At 36.0% G+C, this 17088-nt stretch overlaps 1 protein-coding gene across 1 annotated transcript in view; it reads right to left on the bottom strand.

The window, feature by feature from the left end:
• LOC104591545 (uncharacterized) overlaps nt 1-17088 on the bottom strand; it is a 32493-nt gene that overhangs the window by 4442 nt on the left and 10963 nt on the right. Inside the window, exons 2-7 of the mRNA XM_088903927.1 lie at nt 9473-9840; nt 8011-8205; nt 4016-4153; nt 3833-3919; nt 1759-1848; nt 1184-1242 (exon numbers count right to left, since the gene is read on the bottom strand). Of these exons, the coding sequence (XP_088760053.1) occupies nt 1184-1242; nt 1759-1848; nt 3833-3919; nt 4016-4153; nt 8011-8205; nt 9473-9820 (917 nt within the window). The 5' untranslated portion in view covers nt 9821-9840. The remainder of the gene's footprint in view (nt 1-1183; nt 1243-1758; nt 1849-3832; nt 3920-4015; nt 4154-8010; nt 8206-9472; nt 9841-17088) is intronic.

Below are 17088 nucleotides of genomic sequence, written 5' to 3'. Positions count from 1 at the left end.
TCCTGATTGGTGTGTACCTTGCAAGGCTAATGGTGAGGACTGCTCTCACTTACTTTTAACCTGTCCTTTTTCTGTTGCTATTTGGGGTTGGATCTATGCTTTGTTTGGTTGCAGATGGAATTTGACCACAGCCATAGATCAGATTTTTGATCCTTCATTCTTTGTGTGGCCCACAAAAATTGGTAAAACAATGTGGAGGAGCATTAGAGCTGCTGCTTTGTGGACAATTTGGGAGGAAAGAAATGCGAGGATATTCCAAGAGTAGGAGAGAAATGTTCAAAATGTAAAGGATTGCATTATGACCAGGGCAATCCATTGGTTGAGATCATTAGATTCCTTCAAATTATATTCCTTTGATGACACGTGGAGGAACTGGATGGCTGTGGCTAGTAGCAGTAACAGAAAGAACAGGGTACCAGATGTGTGGGTACCTCCTTCAGAAGACTGGACAAAGATGAACTTTGATGGTAGCAGCCAAGGAAATCCGGGTCCATCAGGGATTGGTGAGGTGCTGAGAGATTTTAGCTTTATTCTCATGCTCTGTGGGTATAGGAGACTCTAATAGAGCTGAGCTTCTAGCGGCAGTACAAGGCATTCAGATTGCGGACCAGTTAGGAGTTCAAAATTTGATTATTGAAAGAGATTCCAAAGTTGTTGTGGGTTGGCTAAAAAATCCAGATTCAGTGATTTGGTGCCACAGGGATTTTATGAGGAAAGCTAAATGGTTCTCAAGGAACATGAATGTTAATTTTCAGTGGGTGGGTAGACCAGCTAACACCATAGCGGATGGGTTAGCTAAACAAGGGGTGTCAAGGGAACGTTTATTCTGGGCAGCTTTGTAAATTTTTTGTTACTAGTCTGAGGTAGTACATTGTTGTTGTTGTGGAGAGGCACCAGCTCGTGCCCCTCCTTTGGGCAAGCTGTATTGAAATATCTTATTGAATTTCTTGAATAAAATGTCAATCATTTATCAAAAAAAAATTATTGATAATAAAGGATGCAACCTTTTTTATATATGTAAGGTGGACACATAAAGCGGTCAACCTTGGTGGTTGTTTTTGTTTTGTTTTTTGGTTCTTCATCTCATTGTGATGTACTACTTTATATTGCTCTCATTGGTAATTAAGCATTTTGATCTTGTTATTAATCAGTATATGCATTCAATTACATGAAAATACAATACCTGCATTTTGACATTACTATGTCAAGAAGTTCTTCAAGCTGCTGCTCCATGTGCCCTAGCTGGAAACAAGTAACTTAGTTCAGCTAGACACATCCATAATCATTCTTTTTAGGTCCCTACAACTACATGGTCTTGGCATTGAGTGAGGCCTCAAACCAAACAACTTAATATCATAAAGACAAGAATTAAGAGTGAACTATTTAACAATATTATGAGCCACATGTTACTGCCTATAATTGATAAAAAAAAAAAAATGTTACTACCCATATCACAAGGACACAAATGTCTGTTGGTGTCTGACAGTGATGCAGGGCATCCACTGTGCCATCAGAAGAAAACACATTACAAGTACAAACACCAAGTCAAGAGCAAACAATCCATTTCATACATTATAATACATATCTTCGTTCATGTAAGGAATAACTAGTTATGTAAAAATTATATGAGTTTAAAATAAGAATACATAGTATACCAAATTCTATCAGACAGAAAAACACAGATGCTCAGACTTCAGATAGCACATTACACAATATGGATGTACCTACAAGTAATTAAGAATAATTTCATCGAATTACCTTTGCAGATAATTCATTGGAATATCTCTTTACAGTTTCCACAGCCCTTGGTCCGCAATTATCTAGGAGAACTAGTAAGTCATCCTTCACCTGAGGAAACAAAAAGAAAACATGGTACCACACTTTATCAGTCACTTGGGGCACAGTGCAAGTACTCAAAAGTAGGGATCAACATGGGCAGCCCAGATTTTGATGCAATGACCAGACCTGACCCTGGGTCCACTGTATATCAATTAAGAACAGGCCAGGATTTTGGCTAGATACCTAGAATGCTCGATCAAGCCTGGCCTGACACTTTACATGTACCTTAATTATAAATACTAGTTGAGGAGCATGTGCAAGAGGGGTGGGAGGGAGAGAGAGAGAGGGTGTGAAGAGAGTAAATAAATGGACTAGATTTTTTGCATGGTGGTTTGAATGTGAAACCAAGGCAAGTATCAGCATTGTATAGTAAAGAAGATGATATTTAAGTTTTTTTTTTTTTTTTGAAGATTTATACATGTAATTGAGTGGTGCTAAGGTGATATATCCGTATATGATCTTGTGGTCACTTTATTAGGCTTGGATTTAAATCTCTCCATATACTCGTGTTTTTTTATAAATAAAAGAGAATTTATTACTAAAACAAGATTGAAGAGAAAAAAGCAAAAGAAATACAACAATCAATACATCCGGACCCAAGGCACGAGATGCGGTCCAGGTATAAAACATGAATTGCAACTGAGCCCAAAACAACTGATCCCTATTCACCCCTTCCTTTGGCTAAATAGTCAGATAGTCCATTTGTTGACCTCCTTTCCCATTGAATCCTCATTTCCATATTGGTAGTCAGCCATTCAATTCTCTTGATAGCCTCCCTAGAAGTCCATATTACTGTACTCGGATTCTTTCAGCCACCCAACCACTAACTTAGAATCCCCTTTCAATGAGCAATTTGTTAAGGTTCAAACTTCTAGCAATTTGTATCCCTTGTAGCATGGATTGGAACTCAGCTTAGAATTCATCTGTTTCTAATAGACAAAGGTCTCGCAGAAATATAACATATGATTGCATATCCAGTCCAACCCTCCCAAGATCTCAGATATTTGGGACCAACATTGGGTAATGATCTTTGTTATATCTTGAATAATCAACACAATACAAAAATAGAAATGATAAAGCTTACACCCAGTGCTACACATAGCCCAAGACAGCCCACAATCACCTACCTCATAGGATTTGTTCTCAGAACCCATTCTAGATTGACATATGGAAATGCTCCAAATAAGAATGTTGATGTAGGCGCGGATGGCCCTGACCAATCGCGGGACTCACACGTGTCAGGCTGCGGACACCAGAGCAGAGCCAACTGGCGAATGCACACTGCCCAGCTTGACAAAACTCAAGGAACCAATAGCGCGGGGTCACTTGGCGGCCTAGGATGGCCATGCACCCCACGTACGGACTCAATCCCCGCCATCCGAGCTCACCTACCTCCAGGCGGTTTCAAGTATAAATATGGGGTGACCCCCCTCCAGGTAAAGGATCGAATACTTGAGCTCTCTCACTAGCACTTGAGATTCATTGCTCTCCAATGACCTCGTCAGGGTGCCTGCACCTCAGACCTCGTCCACCACGCACCACAATACTAACTTGACCGTCGGAGTCCTCGCCTCGGGTCTTCACCTGAGGCCTCTGACATTGCTCTCCTTGCAGAACCAACCCCATGATCCTCGCCTACCTATGATATCAGACACCGTGGACCTCGGATATCCATCACCTCGGTCACAAGTCCTCGGCTACACCCGTCCTCGGACCGAGGTACAGTGTTGTCCTCGGCCAAACCGAGCATCAACAAATGTAAACAAGATCTTCCGAGCCAAGATTTAACAAGATTAAGCTAAAATAATTCAATATGGCAATTTTAATCAATAAAGTCCATATTATTAGTTTTTGGGTCTGAGAGAGAGAGGGAGAGGGAGAGTTGTCCTTCCTCATCCAACTTCTCAGTTTCCCTATCATATATATGTGTAGTTACTCTCTTACTAAAGCCAAAAACCTAAGCTTAGAGAAACAACAATCTCAATGCTAGTACCTCTTCACTTTCCTTTTCTTCTCTGTTCAAATCCGAAAAAGACATCTTTTTCTTTTTGTATCTCATCCAGCAAGCATTACATAGAGGCTGAAACAATAACATAAACCATGAGAAACCAATATAACATCAAAGGAAAAGAAAAAGGATGAGAAAGGAACCTAGGAAATAGATTTTGTCAAAAACCTTAGGCCCAGCATGACCACCCTTCCATTGAGGGGCTTTTGTAGTATGGCATTCAGCACATCTCTTTTTGGTATCACTAAGCTGGCTAGATAAAACTGCATCACTGTAGGCATTGCTCATGTCTCCAGACTCTGATCCCTGTGCCAGAAGAGGAACAGCTATAGGTTCTCTTAAATTAGAAACAACAGCATGTTTGTTCTCCCTATTGAAACCCAATAGAGTAAATGATTCTGCAGTTTCAATTGCCATAATCTCCAATTCTACTTTACATAGCTGAAGCTAGGGGCAGGGGAAGGAGTAAAGGGCCCTCAACATCGTCTGTACAAGGCGACTCAACTGCCCGATAATGAAATCTCCAGATTTTCTGTTAAAAAAAGGCAGAAATTACACTTCAGGAGACCATCATGGTGTTGTAGGGCTGAGAATAATTTAGTGGTCTTGGGCTAGACTATGAATCTTTAAATCATTCCGTAGATGTTATCGTATCTCAAATATACAGTATCAAGCATTTATGCATGTTATCCATGTTATCTAAGTTTTATTTTCAGAGTTTTTAATAATTTTTAACATCCCAATTGACTTAAACTACAAATATACAAATTTCTATTGTGTAGTAAATATAAATATACTTTAGTTTTCCGATGTTTGGTTTTCAACTTTTAAATATTTTAGTTTGACTTGATCTACTCTCACTTTTTCTACTAGGCAATTGCTTACCAAACTCCAAAGTTTGCAAGTACTAAAAGAAACGTAAAATTTCCTTTTTGCTTTTTTGGTAACAAGGAGAAAAACTAGTTTTGGAATTAGAAGTATTTATTTTCCTTCTACTAAATTAACCTTATTCATTCTACAGATTTGGTGCAATCTAACAAAACCTACCTGTACAAAAGAACCTCTGGATCAGTTAACATGACTGAATTTCATCAATGGGGATTATCTAGCCATATTAAAAAGAATTTAATTTAGCTTCCATTAAAAATCAAATTTTTGCTTCCTAAATTTCCTAAAAGGTTCAACTTTGCTTAAAAAAAGTTAGTATCATCAACAATTTTTGGTTAATGTAATCAATCTTTTATTTAAATTTAAACTTTACTTTATAATTTCATTTTTAATAATTGTGGCTTCTCCTAAATTCAAGGAATCACAAAAAGATAATGAATATTAGATTTTAATTAGTTTTTTCTATTATTAACATGGTTCTAGTGTTTAAATTTTAAAAAGTGTGCGCTGTACCTATATATTCAAGTTTTCCCCTATTCTCTCATTCCTTTTATCCTCCTGTTTTTTTTTTCCTGAGAAGAAATCCCAAGATGTGATAATTTTTCAGTCAAATAGAGCAAGTTGAGAAGATACATGAATGCTAACCTTATGGGCATGCAGTCATAAGGTGCTGCCACCACTGTCCACAAGGAATTGCCACACCTGATCTAGGTTGTGTTTGGTACCATTGCCATTTCAGGCACAAACGTTTAGAGAGGCAATGGCATTACATGTCAAAATGCAAATACAGGCGTTTTGACATGAAACTTCTTCAGTCGGCATCAAGAATCAAAATTTTGATACCATATGCCCTGTATTGGGTGTATTGTATCATATCTTTTGACTAACAATATGCTTATTTTAAACATTTTACAACTTTTGCAACACAAAACAGTGTCAACCAAACAGAAAATTCACATTTAAACTCAAAACCCCTAGGTGGTGCTGATGTGGCAGCGTTTCAAGTAGAAATAGCCATGGTACCATTTACCAAACGTCACCCTCATGAATGGTGCAGAGGCACCCTAATGCACTGTCAGAGAGAGAGAGAGAGAGAGATGTGGGTAACTAGTTTTATGATTCATATCTTAGTTAATATGAGACTTAGAAGGTAGCTCAGAGACAATATCAACATCTACCCAATGTTCAAAATTTCGATATGACACACCCGATACAGGGCTTGTTATATTGTATCTTTTGACTAACAATATGCCTATTCTAATGCAGTTTTAAGAAATTCTTTCTTTAATAATTAAAGAATATAAAAATAGCCCCTCTGAAATTTTGGGAAAAACTAAAAAAAAAATAAAAGCAAAAGGTTCAAAGTATCAATACACCTCTTCCAGCTTTGCATAGTGTATCGATATTCTGAACCTTGCATCAACCTTACAAATAAAACCTCTTGAAAATATATTTCAAGGTGCAACAGGTACCTCATAAATGCAGAGCTTTTAATTAATGTTTTAAAACAGAGAGACACGACACAAATCATTCCACTATCCTAAGGCATGAGGCATAAACCAGAACACAAGATGCACGAACCTCCCAATCATGGGTTTTTAAATTATTAAATAGTTGAAAATAAGTAAACAGATAAATAAATATAGAAAATATCCAAAAAAGGAAGTTTTGTGAAATATTAGAAATTTTCATTTTTTTTATCAATAACTGAATTTCATTAAGAAAGGAAAATAAAAAGGTACGAAGAGGAGGAGAGGTAAACACTCTTAACTCTCCCCAAACAAATATACACACTTACAAAACAGCCCAAAACATATGATTTCTTCCTACCCCTTGTTTAGCCAACAAATCAGCAAAGCAATTAGCATCTCTTTTTGTCCATATCAAAACAACTTCCATTCCTTGCATCAGCCACTTAAACTTTCTTTTTTTTGTTAATATAGTCCCACCAACCCATCTCCTCCTCTTTCATATTTGCAATTTCAAATAATAAAATCATCACAAATTGAAATCTCAGCACATGAAATATCATAATCCATTATTATACAAGTACCATCAGCCATCAATACATGTGGTGTGGCAAATCAGAATTTAAGAATTAACATTTTACATAAATTGCATCGCATTAACATAAACAAGTGTGTAATCTCATACTCGAATGAATGTAAAAGATTGAAAGCAATCAAAGCAATTGTGCCCCCACTTCTATTTACAATCTTTTACAATAAAAATTTAAAGAAACAAACTCACAGGGTTTTCCTTTGTATTATATTAATATGTAATGGGGCATATGATAAAATGGTGCCCCAACTTATATGATATTTTCTTGTAAAAAAATTGCTTAGAAGGTAAGAGCATATGACACACAAGTCTCATACGTGTATACCTTTTTAAGTACCTCCAGGCTAGAGGTACGCCTTTACATGTTTCCTTGCACCCCACCTGGAGGAATTCCTCCAGTGCTTTTCACATGAACCTTACATGGGCTTATGAGTGTAGATTTGTGGGTCCTCGGTCCAAGGCTCCCATTAGCATCAGATGACTCCACTACAATGTGTATACCTTTCTAAGTACCTCCAGGCTAGAGGTACGCCTTTACATGTTTCCTTAGCACCCCACCTGGAGGAATTCCTCCAGTGCTTTTCACAGGCCCCTTACATGGGTTTATGAGTGTAGATTTGTGGGCTCTTGGTCCAAGGCTCCCATTAGCATCAGATGAATCCACTACCATTTTGAAAGATGCATAGATGCACCTGTATCTCTTTTACAATTGAGTTTTGTGTTGGTATAAAATAATAAGAATATGACATGTCATTGCTTTATTCTTGGGACCAGTGGGAGTAGGGGTTTCTGTTAGAGCTGAAATGTTTTCTGCTCTGCAAGGAGTTTAAATTGCAAAGGAGATGAATTTAGAAAATTTGTTGATTGAAGGAGATTCTAAGTTGGTAGTGGGGTGGCTGAAGATGTGGTGCTACAGAAATGAAATCAAGAAATTCAAATGACTAATGAGGAACATGAATGTGATGGTACATTGGATGAGGTCAGAAAATGCAATGACTGGTTGTCTAGCTAAACAGGGGGTGAGCAGGAGTTTATTGTATTGGGCCCAGCTATAAGTTATTAAATGTTACATTGTTGGGAGAGGTTGCATCTTACGCCTCTCCGAGGGATGATTGTAATACTTAAAATTTATTGATATTGATAAAGCTTTTAACTTATCAAAAAAAAAATAAGAATACAAGAAATTTTGAGACAGGGCAGTGACATATACAAACCTCTTGATAGGATCCACAGCCATCAGTTCCACAATATGTCATGATACCACTCATATGGGGGGTAGAGGATAATTTCTGCTTCTTACTAGGAGGTTGGACCACACCCCTATCAAATGTGCTTGAACAATTCTGTAAGTGCTCTTTGCCCTTTAGATGTGCTTGTATCCGGCACATACGGAAGACAGGACCAAGCATCTGCATACAGTATATTATGCATTACTATTGTAACTACAGGATTATTGAAAAACTCACCATAAGCTGAGACGCATGGGGAATTGAAGAACCATAGAATCATTTCTGTAAAAAATGTCCTAACCAACCAAAATGAAAAACAGCCAAAATACCAAAACATTCAATCACTGAAACTCCTTTTGGACAAAGTCATGCTGTCAAAATCATGCAAATGTATGGTCATACCTTATATTTGTCAAGGCGTCGCCGAGGCGCCCAGCCCAAACGCCTTGACTTTTAGCAACTAGGCGTCTGCCGAGGCGACTAAGCGCCCGCCTAGGCAACAAAAATGACAAGGTGGGCGCCTTTTATAATATCATTTATACTGATGTATCTTATTAATGTATGTATTAATACATTTTATTATACACTATATATCAAATTATCAATATACTTTGTTTTAATGTTTTACTATTGAAATTTAAAAGATCAAAGGGTATTGAGGTGAGAAAAAGAAAGAAAGAAAGAAAAGAATTATAAAGAGGTTCTGTTTTTTTTTCTATTCTCTCTCTCTCTCTCTGATTAAATAAAACAGAAACTCTGTCCTTGTTTTTTCTATTTTACTTCTCATCTTGAATATTTATCATGTAAAGCTAGCCTTCTTTAGTTGCTAATTGATATGAAATTTCTCTATTAAATCCTTATTATAGCAGTATTATTTTTTAAAATAATGAAATTAATATATGAAAAGGATTTTTATCTTTTAGATGTGATGATTTGCTACATTTTAGAGGAAATTTATTGTTCTAAATAAAGAGAAATTCTATTTTTTCAATTAATGTACATGCTGAATGGTATATAAAACTAGGGAACTAGCCAAAAGTTAGATTTTTATGTTAAAAATTTTTATCGCCTAAGCGACTAGGTGCCCCAGTCCCAGTGTCACCCAGAATCGCCTAGACGCCTTGAAAACTATGGATCATACATTACCATTGCAATTTATCAGTCAAGTTTAGTTCACTATAATTAATTAAAGATCCAACTGACAATGCTTCTGAGATATCCTCATCCAATAAATGACCCACTGACCTCTTACTCTAACTGGACTTTTGAAATGCTTAGATAGGCCAGCTAAACCATATAGAATCAAAAGACATGACTTTGTTTCTAAAACAAGCAAAGAATTCATATGATTTATCATGCACATAGTAGCAATTCACCAAATCTACACCTATGATTGATCTGTTCTTGCATGAATATCTGTGCATTAAAAACAAATATCCAAATATACCTCATCAACTTCCTGACTCAGGGCAAGCACAGCTTGCTTAAGTGATGCTTTCAGTCTTTCTCTCTTGATGTCTGGAAGTCCATATCCAATGCTATTACTAAACAAAGAATTTGAACCAATAAGGCTGTTAGCATCTCTACCATTACAATTTGGGTCAATTATGTCCCCAGCATTCTCCTTTGTATATGTCTTTGAAGCTAACATAGAAGCTTCAAAAGAAAGAGGCAAAAGATCATCTTCTTTTTGAGAGGATAGCTCCAGTATTTCACGTATATAGTAACCAAAGTAATTAGGTCCTACTTCCTTCTCTTCAGCATGAGCCACTGAAATCCTTAGAGCTTCTGACATCACAACAGTATATAGCTCAGCTGCACACAACAATTACCATGATCAAATTGAAATACTTGACTGATGTGACAGTGGTTAAAAGTTATAAGGAGAAATGAGTGAAGTTCAAAAGAGAAAGAAAGCTGACATTGTTCCAGCAAAAGAGGACATTGAGGTCAATGAAAAGCATAAGCCACACTGATGTAGGACTGGTATCTGATATCAAATGATATAGGACTACCTGCTCTGATCCCAAACTATTGTGTAGGATTGATAGCTTTAATACCAATTTGATGTAGGACTGCTATGTTCCAGCACTCAATTGGTAACAAATTTGAAAGAAACTAAAAAAATAAATCATGATTACATGGGATTAAGCCCAAGGTTCGGGTTTGAGGGGCTAGGGGCAGAGGCAGATATAGGAAAGCTGGATGAGAGTTTGTTTAGGGTTATATGGCTGTATGAATTTTTCTTTTCTTTTTTTGTTTTTTGAAGAAATGTTAGGTATATCAGTATATGTATTTCAATTCAAAATAGGGATGAGTCCCCTCAATAGGTACTATAAGCTTGGCACCTATACAGTAACTGTGCATTAAACTAAAAAGAGGTCTTAAAATCCAAAAAAAAAAGATCAAAGAACACCGCAGACTACCCCATCACCTATATGGCAAGTAATTATATATACAGAATAATTACTAGAGAGAAAAAAAAACAATATCTTCAGATTAGAAGGAAATTTCTTCGGACTGTTCTAAAGGAATGTTTAGGTTGGTGAACTAAAGAAAAGGATTGAACTTGTAGGGGTTTTGAGAAGGTTTCAAAATTATAAGCTTTTAATATCTAGGCATTTTAGTGAGATTTTTTTTTGAACTGTTTTACTGGGATGAAAAGGATCTTTAGGTATGGGGATGACTGAACCAAACCTGTTTTTTATCAGTAATTTAGCCTAGCTTTCACTAAGGTTTGATAAGGGTGATTTAGAGAGAGAGTTTATCTCTAGAAAAGGTATGTGGATGTTAAGAATTGAAGGGAATTGATAGGAGACTTACCTAGATCAATCCTTTATTTGATGATGAATGATGGCTTTTCATTGCTTTTTCCCTAGTCTTTGATAGTTGAGCTCAAAAAAGTTGAAAGAGAAGACAAGAGAAGAGAGAGAATGAAGAGAAACCTAGGAAAGTGGGGCTCGCAGTCTCTAGCATAGTCATCAAGGCAACTAGGCGATTCTAGGGGATAGTGGATTGTCTAGTCGCTTAGGAAACACCTTTTTATTTAAAAAAAAAAAAATCAAGGTTTTAGACTAATTCTTTAATTTTAAATACCAAACAGCATGCACATAAATTGAAAAATAACAATACTCTTTACTAACAACATTAATTTTCCTCACAAAACATAATAAATCATTGTATTTAAGAGATCATGGCATTTTAAATCAATTATATTCAAACAGCACTATAACAAAATTAATATTCAAATACTTGAACCCACTTCTACATATATTATTGTTTTCTGTAATCAATAAAGGTGCAAAATTACTCATCAAGAAAATAAATATTTAATGGAAAATTTCATGCCAAAAATTATTAGCAACAAAAGAAGACTATAAGTTTATACAATAAAATAATAATGAGAGAGATATAGAGTATCAAAAATGGTAGAAGAAGGATCAGCGTCCCTTTTCTAGTTAACGAGAGAGTAACGACTGAAAAATGAAAAGAACTCTTTATCCTTCTTTCTTTTTTCTCTTCTTAAAACCCTTGGATCTTTTATGAATCAATAATAAAACCCTAAACAAAGCATAAATAATATGCATAATATATGACAAGATGTACTAAAACACATAGTAATAAGATGTAGCAACAGTGATAATGTTTTGATAAGGTGCCAACTTTGTGACTTTTGTAGCCTAGCCAGGTGCCTTTTTAATATAAGCCATGGCATCCAGGCAAGGCGTTCCACCAAGGGCATGCCATGCCTACACATGTTAGGCAATGAAATCAGTAGATAAAAACTCTCACTCATATGAGAGATGCTTGGAATCTCCTTTCTTTGGGTTCCAGTGGCAGTTTCATAATTGGGTTCTCTAGATGTAGGTATTTGTTTCAACTTTTTAAGTGCCAATGGGTTAGAGTAGTGTTATGAAAAAAATTTCTATATGATGCTTGTTTCTGGCTGTTTTATTAATTGAGTTCTCTAGATGTAGATATTTGTTTCAGCTTTTTAGAGTGCTACTGAGTTAGTGTTATAAAAGATTTTCTTCAAGTTGTCTTAGCACATGGGATCTGCTTATGATGAAGTTCTTCTGTTAAAGTTGTAGGTTCATCATTTTTCTGTCACCTATGTTACAGTACCAAAACTTGTCCATCTTCAGTAGTTTTAACGCCATTAGATGGGTAATAGTAGGAAAGTATCTCTTTTCTGATAAAAAAATAGTACGAAAGTGGCTCTAAGATATAGCCAATCCTCTCTTCCTTAAATAAGATTTTGTAAGGCCATCCAGATATAGAGTGAGTGAATAGTTTATGCAATAAATATTGGGTTTTCATCTTCTTCTCTGCTCTTTTTCTTGGGTAAGATCTAAACTTTCTTGCATCTCTTGCATTCAAATCTAATTTCTTTGCATCCTTTCTTGAACCTTAAGACTCTTTTAGTTTGACCTTGATTAGATCTTGGTTCCTTCCTTGATTCCTTGCTTTGTTGCCATTTGCCTTTTTTAATCTTTTTTGATTTCTTATAAATTCTTGATAGCAAATTCTTCTTTTTTGAAGTTATTGCTTGCTGAAACATATTTTACTACCTTATCCTTTGATTCTTGCTTCTATTTGACTCCCAAGATTTGTCCTCAAGGGAAAAGAAAATATTGTTATATCCCTATGATAAATCACCCTACCCTATAGGTTTCATAACTATCATTTTGAAACCATTGATTAAAAAAAAAAAAAAAAAAACTTTCATTTAACACGCCTAAATATCTATTTATCCTAATTTAGGGTCATTTCACAACCCTAATACCATTGAATCAGGGTGGTGCCTAAGCTACAAGGCACCCATGGAGGGTCACCTCACTCAAGTGCCTAGCTTTTCTTATCAATAACATTAACTTTCATTGAAAGGAATAATGGTGAATTACAAAGTGTACAAATTGGAGATAAAAGAGCTTATGATCAATATCAAAAATCTTTACAACTAAAACCAAAAAATCTGATCCATCCCAACCCCTTGATTTGCCAAAGAGTCATCCATGCTGTTAGCCGTCCTTTGCACCTATTGAATTCTAATATTTATACCACTGATTATCCATTTAAACTTTTTTGACTCATTTTTGTACATCCACAAATCATTTCCCTTGTTTAGTAGCCACTTAATCACCAATTGTAAGTTCCCTTCAACAATCAGTTTTGTACATTCAGCTCCTTTGCTCTATTTTCCCCTTCCATAACTGCCATCACTTTAGCCTTCAAAGAATCACCAATGCCAATCGGATCTGAGAAAAGTGCCACCGCATGCCCTTACTCATTAATATGCCTCCTAGACCTGAAGGGCCTAGGTTTGCTTTACTACTTCCATCAAAGTTTAGTTTTATGTACCCATCAGTCTGTGGTGTCCAAGACCTACTAATCGTAACTTTCATTGTTGATGTATTAGCCATTTCCTCATGATATCATCCACTGAGAAGTCCAAGAACAACTCTTAGGGATTGTAGCTAGTGAACCGCTCTGATGATGATATCTTCAATCAGTGCCTCCTTACTCCTTTCTTTTTCTTTGAAAATTCTTGTCTTCCTCTCCTCCCAGACAGTCCATGTTACTGCAGCTCTTAGGCTTCCCCATATGTTCTACCTCTCTTCTTTGGTCAAAGAAACAAGGTGAGAGCAAAGAAGCTTGACATGTTGGATGGAGGATTCCACCTTTAACCAAACAAATCAAGAAACCAATCCTAAATCATCATCGACATCCAAGCCTTATCCCGGCTATATGGGGTTGGCCACATGAATCCAGTTTTGCCATTCCATTCTATTTAATGACATATCCACTATTAAATTATGGACACTTAAGTCATTTCTAACTACTTTAACCCAATTTCTTTTTAGTCTACCCCTAGCCCTTCTACCCCTTCAACTTGCAACATATAGCTTCTTCTTACAGGTTTTGTTGGTAGTCTTCTATGCACATGAACCAACCATCTTAGTCTACTTTCTCTCATTTTGTCACTTATTGGAGCTACTCCTAGGTTCTTTCAAATAACTATTTCTGACCCTATCTTTTCTAGTTTTTCCACTCATCCACTTTAGCATGCACATTTCTGCAACACTCATTTTTTGGACATGTAGTTTCTTGATTGCCCAACATTCTGCTCCATACAACATTGCTGGCCTTACAACTATTATATGAAATTTTCCCTTCAATCTAAGTGGCATTGATCTATCACACAAGACTCTAGATGCACCCACCATTTTGTCCATACTGCTCTAATTCTATGAGTGACATCCTCCCCAACCTCTGCCTTGTTATCAATTATCAAACTAAGGTACCAAAAAAGGTCAAATTGCATTATCCCTTGATCTACAATCCTAAGTGTATCCTCCTTTGCACTCCTATTATTATTATTAAATTTACATATCATATATTACGTTTTTCCTACTTATTTTAAAAGCTTTTAATCCTTTATTATTATTAAATTGCATATTATTAATTAAGACAATGTTATCAGCAAAGTCCCTTGATACCAAAAAAAGGTATCGGCAAACAACATACACCATGGGACCTCCTCCTAATAAAGGTCATATTGCATTGTCCATAAACATAATTTTGCATTTAAACCTTTTTTAGTTTTATCAATTAAGACAATGTTAGTAGCAAACAACATACACACCATGGGACCTCCTCCTAAATATGTCTACTCAATTCATCTATGATTAATGCAAATAAATAAGGGCTAAGTGATGAACCTTGGTGAAGACCCATTGTAACTGCAAAATCTGATGTCTCTCCTACAGGCTTTGTAACATCGGTTATTACACCCTAACACATATCCTTAATTAGGAAGAAACCAATCCCAGTCCCAAATGCCAATAGCAAATGGACAGGAGATTAGTAAGTGAAAATAGGATTCATCATTTGCCTTGCAAAGAACACGCCGATAAGGAGATAAGCAGGAGTGATGTCTCCTACTCTCCTTCTCTGTAAAAAGTCACAAGTGTTAATTTTCTCATGGTAAACCCCCCAATCAAAACCTCCTACTCTAGGTGCAATGGGTCTCCCCAAACATCTTTCATTAGAAAAGACTGCAATGAAGGCAAAGGATAAACTAATGTCTTAAAAAAATAAGCATGTTAAAAGGATCCAAAGGGTAAAGGGTTCAAAATCAGCCATTAGATTTAAGAGAATCCAAGAACACACCACCAAGGAGTTTTACAAGTCAAGCACCAATGGAAATTGGAACCTAAAACTCCCTTAGCCCCCTTTTGAAACCCAAATCATAACCATTGTTTGAATTTGAAAGGACCACAAATTTTGTAATGGGCCCCCCTTAAAGGAAGATAGGGCAAAAGAGAAGGAAATCAATATAGGGGTTAGACCCACCCAAGTAGGTCCCCAAAATTTAACTAAGTTACTCATGCAAACATTATACCTGACAAATGGAAGAAACTATGGGAGAATTGCATCGATAGCCTTTCAAGGGGATCTCTTTGTAGTTCTAGCAACAGCTCTAGCATCCCAACCGTCGTCCAATTAACCATATATACTAAGTAACACCTTATGCCAAAGTTTAACTTTATCCAATAGCAGTCTCCACAACCACTTTCCCAAAAGTGCTAAGTTTCTCATTTCTATATTTCCAACACCCAAACCACCCTGTATTTTGCTTTTGTAGACCATATCCCATTTAATCAAATGATCTTTTTTTCCAAGTGCCTAGCTATTTTCCATATGATGCTATAAAATACCTTTATATTTTTATTTTTGAGATTATAACAATAAAATAGTCATTATCATACTAAATTGTTCATTTCATGGGTTTATATACTAGTTTCTTTTTAGGGTAAATTGCTGAAACCTCCCCTGAAGTTTCTGACTGTTGCTGAAACCTCCCCTAAAGTTTGGTAATTGTAATCACCTCCCCTGAACTTTCTGACATAGTTGCAAGTAGACCCCCTATGTTAAAATCCTCTAATAATAGGTACAAAAATGTCCAAAATAACCAAGCAATTAGCACTAATGCTGATTTCTACATAAAAAGCAATACAAACTTTACGAACAACAAGAAAAAATAGAGCTTGAAGTTGTAGCTTTACCTTTGAGGGAGTGAAATGAAGGGCAAATTTGAAAAATAAATCAATTTTGGAAAAGAGATTGGAGAAGCTTGGGGTAGTGATTGATATACAGAAAATTTTGGAAAATAAACATTTTGGTCAAAAGTAACTGCATGGGTATTTTAGACATTTTCGTGCATCTTGTTAGAGGATTCCTACATAGGGGGTCTACTTGCAACTGTGTCAAAAAGCTCAGGGGAAGTTATTGCAATTACCAAACTTCAGAGGAGGTTTCAGCCATTTAGCTTTCTTTTTATTATTCTTTATTTGTTAAGGTTCAATCAACAAGCATGTCAATAATCAGTATATGCTATCTAGAACCCTTGAACACTTCAAAACCAGAACTGACAAGCAATGAAGAACGTAACATTTTGTCCAATTCCTCCTCCTACTTCTACCTTTATCTTTTATGAACTTTGATTTCTTTATGATGGGTCTTAGTTACAAGTTTGTAACATGATTTCAAACACTTTAGGGATAGAGAAAGGGGGGAAAGGTCGCCACTTTGGGGTGATTGGCACTTATCATTCTCGTAAACATATCTAATTATTTTTTTAAATCAATAAAGTTGCATGTTACCAATAAAAAGATATGTTGATTTTTTATGTTTTAATATGAAGTATATACATTTTTATGATAATTATTTGTCAAGTTAGATTTGTGGGTAGTCTTTGTGGAGTTTGCAGATGATCATTTTATCAGTCCAGGGATCAACTCCACTTTCCTGGCCTTGATACCTAAAAAGGGAGTTGCATTCCAATTGAAAGACTTTAGACCTATCAGCCTAGTGACTAGCATTTATAAGATTATGACCAAAGTGTTGTCCTAAAGATTAAAACTAGCCCTACCCAATTTAATAAGCCAATGTCAAGGGGCCTTCATTCAAGGAAGACATATTATAGATCAAATTTTGATAGCAAATGAATGTGTGGAGGACTTCAAGAGAAGGGGACAGAAAGGTTTTGTGTCTAAACAA

This window comes from Nelumbo nucifera, chromosome 4 (assembly GCF_055504915.1).
Source record: "Nelumbo nucifera cultivar China Antique chromosome 4, China Antique-T2T, whole genome shotgun sequence".
Lineage (NCBI taxonomy): Eukaryota > Viridiplantae > Streptophyta > Magnoliopsida > Proteales > Nelumbonaceae > Nelumbo > Nelumbo nucifera.
Note: the sequence above shows the minus strand (reverse complement) of the source record. Positions and strands in the feature narration are given on the sequence as shown.